At 49.7% G+C, this 7,862-nt stretch overlaps 1 protein-coding gene across 10 annotated transcripts in view; it reads right to left on the bottom strand.

Annotated features, from left to right (window-relative positions):
• Nucleotides 1-4,794: 4,794 nt before the first annotated feature.
• Nucleotides 4,795-7,862, bottom strand: part of CROCC (ciliary rootlet coiled-coil, rootletin) — a 72,677-nt gene continuing 69,609 nt past the window's right edge. For all 10 annotated transcript variants that reach the window (XM_075605957.1, XM_075605956.1, XM_075605964.1 and 7 more), the window contains one exon: nt 4,795-7,235. In XM_075605957.1, coding sequence (XP_075462072.1) covers nt 7,149-7,235 — 87 coding nt within the window. In that variant the 3' untranslated portion in view covers nt 4,795-7,148. The remainder of the gene's footprint in view (nt 7,236-7,862) is intronic.

Raw genomic sequence — 7,862 nt, 5'->3', positions numbered from 1 at the left:
GATGTTTTTGGAGCACATTTGCTGATTATCGAGAGAAATTGTGTGTGACGATATTCGCACACGCGTCATAACCTACATTTAAAAAAAATCATTTTTGCAGCTTAAGTGAAACGTCACCAAAATCATACAATACTGGGAACTACGCTGGCGAAAAATGTCACTTTGTAAATGTTGCCAAAATATTAGCAAATTTAGGGTCAACATTTAATCCTCGAATACAATATTGGCGGTTAGTGATAATCTAGTGAGATTTGCCCCTTTCATTACTTATGTTTTTGAAACGCTGCAGAAGTTCTAAGTCCACTGATGAGAAAGAATGTCATCACCGCAAATATTCTACATCACAAGGGGCCAACTTTGGTTATAAGAACACCCCCTTCAAAAGGCAATCCAGGCGTGTGTGTGTGTGTGTGTGTGTGTGTGTGTGTGTGTGTGTGTGTGTGTGTGTGTGTGTGTGTGTGTGTGTGTGTGTGTGTGTGTGTGTGTGTGTGTGTTTATCCTGAAAATATTGAAAAGAAGCCAATATAGAGAAGTACCATCAGATATATTGTACTGCGCATTATTATCAGGATCCTCTATACCCGTCATTCCTCAATAATATTCATTTGTCTCATCCTCAAGGAGACCCCTTTAGAACTGTTTCTTTCATTGCGTCTGATGTTTATTTAAATATATATATATATATATATATGTTTGTTTTAATATATGCCGCCTGTGATTTCCTTTATTGAAAACTAATTACCTAAGCTGCCGATCGATGAATTCTCCCATGATCGGTCAGCAAAGATCCTGCTTCCCAGGGTTCACTAAATGGCCGCCTTTCAGTTAATCCTTCACTTCAGTGTACCTCAGCAGCTACAACGTATCCTAAACTACTAAGGTAACAGTGTGAGGTATTTATCAGCCTCGCCGCTGCAAATTATATATTGGTGTAAAATGCAGCACCAGATTTATGGGGGGGGGGGGGAAGTGTTCAGTTGAATTTTCTAATTTGTCTTTAATGCCTGCAATACAACTTGATAACAGTTAAAGACTGTGGATCTCCCAGTTTGCCACTCTGGCCTTATTTAGACCATACTTTGAGGATGTTATTGTGAATTTCCGCACATCATGCGCTCACACTATACCAAGCCTTTTTTTTTTTTAATGCTTTGGTGTGTGCCGGGCCACCTCTCCTGAAAGGCTCTTCAATGCAGCCACTGCTCTTTAACCACTTTACTGCCAGAGGGGTCCGCGATGTCCTGCATAGGGAGTGATAGGATTCAGGGAAAAGGGACTCGGGTTTCCCTCGTGGAGGGGCCAACGTACAAAAACAATAGCACCTTATTGCCCAACTGCAGCCATATACGGGCTGTTCTATACAGCGTGCGGCCGCACGTTCCTATGCGAACGCGCGTGCACGTGCCGCATGCTTTCCGTGTATATAGAGCCGGGAGCTGCAGGTAAGTGTGTATGTGTGTATATGTTGTGTGAGTGTGAGTGTAAGGGGAGTGTAAGTTTGATTTTTTTTTAATTAAAAAAAAAAAGATTAATAATTTTTTTTTTTGGTGTGTGTCCATTTATTTACCCCCCTCACCCCCCCCCCCCCACACACACACATCCACGCACACACACACACCCACGCATACACACCAATACATTCCTTTTAGCGCAGGCAGCGGCGCGAAAAGATGAATTTCTTCATCTTCGCCGCTGTCTGTCGGCTCCCCTCTCCCTGCCGTGCGCACGTGTGCGGCCCTCGTATAGAAAGGCTGACTGACGTCAGCCAACTAAAAATCCGCGCGCGCGCACGGCGTAGCATGCGCCCGGCACTATAGAACGTGCCTAAGAAGTATCGCTGGAGAGGAGGCGTGGCGCAGGCATGGTTGGATCTAACCCAATTAGGCTGCGGTTAGGGCCTTCGCCTGCTGAATCGCACCGCTTGCACAGCTACGCCTTTACTTCCCTATCCCGGGCTTAGCTGTGCAAGCGGTGCGATTCTGGAGGCAAATACTCTAGGGCAGGGGTAACAAACTCCAGTCCTCAATCAAGGGCTACCTAACAGGTCAGGTTTTCAGGCTATCCCTGCTTCAGTAGAAGACTGAGCCACCTGTGTGGAAGCAGGGATATTCTGAAAGCCTGACCTGTTGGTAGCCCTTGGGGACTGAAGTTTGCTACCCCTGCACAGGGAATCCATGTGCAAAATGTATAGGAAGCTGAAAGTGACGCCCCCTGCAGGCTCAGTTGCATGTCACTACCCAGAATCCTTGTCTGCAGCAAGTTTGGGGATACGTGGAAAACATGCAGATACATTCATGAGTTTTCTATCTTTGCAGTGAAATACCAAAAATAAAGCTGGTAAGAGTGAGGCTGCAGTGACGTATATAGAAGCGCTGATGCTAAAAATAAGCGCCTGTATTTAATGAGGTTCAAAAATGTAAATGAGTGACCATTACAGATTTCCCATACGTTTCTCAGCTGTGGGGTTGCCAGAGACCCCGTATATATATGGAACTGTCCCATTGTCCCTGAAAGGCCTGGCAGGACGCATAACTGTCCCATATTTCAGGGGCCAATGGGACAATTCAGGGGCATACACAGGTCCGGCAGTGACGGGAGAAGGATGGCGGCGGGCGGCAGAAGGCAGGGGATGGTGGCTGCTGTGGAGGAGGGCAGGTGTGCAGCCCGTCCTAACAGTTCAACCAGGAAGTCAATTACAACGTTGTGTCTGCCGCCAGAATGGGCTCCACTCCACAGGTAAGGCTGCGCTCACAGTAGCGGCTGGGCGCGCAGTGCCGTCACGAGTACTTGAAGTTCGTCGCGGGTGCCCATAGTGCGCACAACCGCGCTGCGTTGCGACCTGAAGCTCTAAAGACAAAGGCCGGGCTTAAAGTGCCGGAGACAAATGTATTGACGCCATCGCGTGCGCTTATAGTAGGAGCGGCGGCTTGATCGCTGGAAGTCACTTCAATTTGATTTTTCCAGCGACCACAGCCTGACGTCACGCTGCCGTCGCTATACACGTGGCCAAAGGATTTTGTCTTTGGAGAGCGACGGCAGCGTGACGGCAGCGTCACATGAGCGATTCAGCCAATGAGGACGAACTGCTCACGGCCACGCCCTGTTGCTTCCTGGGGTTTCCTGAAACCAAGTTCAACTATCGCTATAGCGACGTCACGCGGTCGCGAGCACGTCGCCGCTGCCATAAGTGCGGCCTAAGAGCTGCAGCCTGCGACTGGGCACTTATAGCAAGGAGGGGGGCTGAGAGATGGAGGAAGAAATGAATGGAGAGAGGGGAGGAGTAACTGTGTTTTTGTCACTAAAACATATAACAAATGTATGGCTTTAACTGTAATTTTCCTACTGCGTCTCGCTGTCCCGTACTATAGAAGACTTGCATGGGGCGCCCCTGCTCAGGCGCAGGGAGAATGTTATGTGAGCTGGTGATAAGGATTCTGGGTAACCTTCTTGTAAACCTGACTCTGCTTTCCTAGAGAGATCATTCTATTCCTATCACCATCTGCCCACGCGATAGAAGCAGAGAAATAGTCAGCCAGAACCATGACCAGGAAACAAACTGACGTGATGTCAGGACACCAGGTATTTTGTAGTTGTGTTTAATGATGCTTTGTCCCTCGTTATCAATGGTAATCAAAACCTGGCCCAGACATTTCTAGTGAACCCTTTCACTGCCAGACACCGCACAGTACTGTTAGTCATGATTAAAAACTGCAGTACCACTTGGCAAACTGACATCTTTCATCCGCTTTGTTTTATAATTACATGCGCTTTATGGAATTTTTATTTTATTTTTTTTACATCTGGGTATGAGCCATATCCTAAAAAGCATGATGGTAAATGCCAGAAATAATATCATTTATGTGGTTTCGACAGAGCTCATACATGTAAGGAATACTGCAACGTATCTTATGATCCCAAAAAAACTACTGGACAATTTAACAAGTATAGGATCAGGATTCTACATACGTAATTATGCAATTATCCGGTACTTTTGTGCTGTGGACATTTTGATTTAAAATTATTTTTTTCAAGGCCTTAAAAATGGCGGCTGTGTTCTTTTTTCCGGGAGCTCCTTCACTGTGGCAGCACATGCGGTTAATATGATCCTCAACCAAATGCAGGGGGGGGGGATGTTTTTGCATCTCTAATTGTACAAAATGATGCATCGTGTGTCTCGCAGTGAAAGGGTTAAAGAATGTAGGCGGGGGACGAGTTTAGGTTAAAAAAAAAAAAAAGATATAAAATTCAGTGACTTTACAAAATCCGCTCAGCAGCACAGAAAATGCTCCCGGAGAAACGAGAGGGCTGCGGGGGAGAACGCTGCGGGGGGGAACGGAGACGCAGCTGCCTCAGGCAAGACACGGGCGTGTGCATGTTAGAGAGTCTATTCCCTTTAATAAATCCCTTTGCTGCTGGGATACGCTGCGCTTATAGTGCCGGAGACGCGACCGTTGTGTCAAAACAAATGCATTGTCGCCGTCGTTGGCGCTGACGGTCTCCCCTTACGGCCAATCGGGTCTCCGTCCCTCTGCCCTCCCCCTTTTGTGACGTCACTGGCCTTGTAGCCAGCGACGTCGCTTAAACTTAAAATTCAACTTTCGCAATGGCGACAGGTGACGTCATCGGTCTCGTCACCGGCCCTATAAGCGCGGCCATACACTATATCAGGGGTAGGCTTCTCCTGTCCTCACGGGACACCAACAAGTCAGGTTTGCGGGATCTCCCTGCTTCAGCACAGGTGGCTCAATCAGTGGCTTAGTCTTCGACTGATTGAGCCACCTGTGCTGAAGCAGAGATATCCTGCAAACCTGACCTGTTGGTGACGCTTGAGGACTGGAGTGGCCTAACCCTGCACTATATACAAGTCCCTCCCAGCAACAGAAAGGTTAAAAAGGGCATTAAGTGTCATTAAAAATATGTTTAGTTCACAGTGTAATCATTCTTGTAGAAAAGAGTGCTAGAGGGAAGCAGCAAGGCACTTCTACAGAGCGCTCCCGGGGTCGCTGCACTCGCATGGAATGGGATCTGGGATCGCTGCACTCCCACGGAATGGGATCTGGGATCACTGCACTCCCACGGAATGGGATCTGGGATCGATGCACTCCCACGGAATGGGATCTGGGGTCACAGCGCTCCCGGGATCGCTGCACTCCCACGGAATGGGATCTGGGGTCACAGCGCTCCCGGGATCGCTGCACTCCCACGGAATGGGATCTGGGGTCACAGCGCTCCCGGGATCGCTGCACTCCCACGGAATGGGATCTGGGGTCACAGGGCTCTCGGGATCGCTGCACTTCCACGGAATGGGATCTGGGGTCACAGCACTCCCGGGATCGCTGCACTCCCACGGAAAGGGATCTGGGGTCACAGCGCTCCCGGGATCGCTGCACTCGCATGGAATGGGTTCTGGGATCACAGGGGTCACAGCGCTCCCATGGAATGGGATCTGGGGTCACAGTGCTCCCGGGATCGCTGCACTCCCACGGAATGGGATCTGGGGTCACAGGGCTCCCGGGATCGCTGCACTCGCATGGAATGGGTTCTGGGGTCACAGGGGTCACAGCGCTCCCATGGAATGGGATCTGGGGTCGCTGCACTCCCACGGAATGGGATCTGGGGTCACAGCGCTCCCACGAAATGGGATCTGGGGTCGCTGCACTCCCACGGAATGGGATCTGGGGTCACAGCGCTCCCGGGATCGCTGCACTCGCATGGAATGGGATCTGGGGTCACAGTGCTCCCGGGATCGCTGCACTCGCATGGAATGGGATCTGGGGTCACAGCGCTCCCGGGGTCGCTGCACTTGCATGGAATGGAATTTGGGGTCCTAGAGCCCCCGGGATCGCTAAACTTCCATGGAATGGGATCTGGGATCAGCGCTTCCGAGATCGCTGCACTCCCGTGGAATGGGATCTGGGATCACAGGGCTTCCAGGATCGCTGCACTCCCATGGAATGGGATTCTGGGGTCACAGGTAGGGGGTATTCCTTTTTTCTGCCCAGAGATAAAAGGAGTCGGTGAATGATCAGAACCACGAGAGTGGTAGCGCGGCTCAGCTCTCATTAATAAAGCTAAAGCGTAGCACCGTGTAGTGGATCTGGCCCTCCGTAGTTTATTCTATATTTGCAGCTCAAGCCATTTTCGGCTGAAATCCCTGGTTTACTTCGATGGAGAATTTCGTCCACAAACAGCCCAACCTGCATGGTTCTACCAGCTGAGAGACGCCCAGTAGACAGTGCTGTAGACAGAGACGCCCAGTAGACAGTGCTGTAGCCAGAGGCGCCCAGTTGTAACCCATCATTTTCCATCAACATATACAATATTAATTTCAGAAGTATTCATTGGTAGAAATGCTACATCGTCCATGCTTGGTCTCAATCCCGCCAGATTAGCAGAATAAATGGTACAGTAAGGACAGTCTCTCCCTGGCCAGGCAAGTGCAGTGGGAGAGTCCATTCAGCATGATTCCCAGGACGACACTTGTGCTTCTAGGGCCCTCGTTCTCTGATTCAAGGTAACCACATGGTGAGAACACCAGGCCGAGACTCGATCTGACATGTGCTTCCTGTATATACAAAAATACTTTCATGGGAGGTCTTTATGTACAGTAACCCGTTGGCGAGAGACCTGTCCCTTCAGGTCACTCAATAGCTGCGCCTTTGTGCCCTCCACCCCACACACCCACTTCAGGATTGTGCCGTGTAATAGTTATGCAGTTTGCATCGTATAGTGAAGGGGCGGGCAACTCAAGTCCTCAGGGGCCACCACCAGGTCAGGTTGTCAGGATATCCTTGCTTCAGCCCCGGATTATTCATTCTGAGCCACTGATTGACCCACCTGAGCTGAAGCAGCAACCGATTGAGCCACTTGTGCTGAAGCAGGAATATCCTGAAGACCTGACCTGTTGGTGGCCCTTGAGGACTGGAGTTGGCCGCCCCTGGTGTAGTGTGAGGTCCGGGGTGAAAGGCTGTGACTTCTTCATTGCTGCAGTCAAGTGTGAAAAGGTCAATTAAGAAACAAACTGTGTGCTTAAAAAAAAATGGCAATCCACGCAGAGCAGAGCACCAGGAAACACCCCGGGGTGAGAGAGGGTGTTCCATAAAACAGCGGACCTCCCTTCGCCCAACGCAACACGTAAAGAGTCTGGGTTATTTCCCCGAGAGGACGGACGGTTGGGTGTAGAGGTGCTGGCACCGACGCAGCTCCTGCTGTAATTGGTCCTTCAGTATTGAAATCTGCCGGAGAGAAAGCCACAGGTTCAGGAAGGAGAAGAGCAGGGAGAGGGATAGAGCTGTGTGGGATGCATGGTGCAGGCTGTGGGACTACAATGTATGGTGGTTGCAGGCTAAGAGGGGCATTCCCTAAATGCACAGGCTATTCCCTAAGGTAATATGGAGTGTCATTTAGTGAAGGTTAAAGCTGTGATTCTAAACCAGTGTTTTTCAACCAGGGTTCCTAGGAACGCTTGGGTTCCCCGGGCATCCATAAAGGGTTCCCTGTACTTTTCAGGTCATTTTAAAATTGTACCAAATACAGAAGAGTTTACAATGCATCTGATCTCAGACGCGCTATTAGAGAGGGTTGGGGTTCCTTACAATGCATCTGATCTCAGACGCGCTATTAGAGAGGGTTGGGGTTCCTTACAATGCATCTGATCTCAGACGCGCTATTAGAGAGGGTTGGGGTTCCTTACAATGCATCTGATCTCAGACGCTATTAGAGAGGGTTGGGGTTCCTTACAATGCATCTGATCTCAGACGCTATTAGAGAGGGTTGGGGTTCCTTACAATGCATCTGATCATAGACGCGCTATAAGAGAGGGTTGGGGTTCCTCAGAATTTCACATAGGGTTCCTTAACCAA

The sequence above is a fragment of the Ascaphus truei genome, chromosome 6 (genome assembly GCF_040206685.1).
Source record: "Ascaphus truei isolate aAscTru1 chromosome 6, aAscTru1.hap1, whole genome shotgun sequence".
Lineage (NCBI taxonomy): Eukaryota > Metazoa > Chordata > Amphibia > Anura > Ascaphidae > Ascaphus > Ascaphus truei.
Note: the sequence above shows the minus strand (reverse complement) of the source record. Positions and strands in the feature narration are given on the sequence as shown.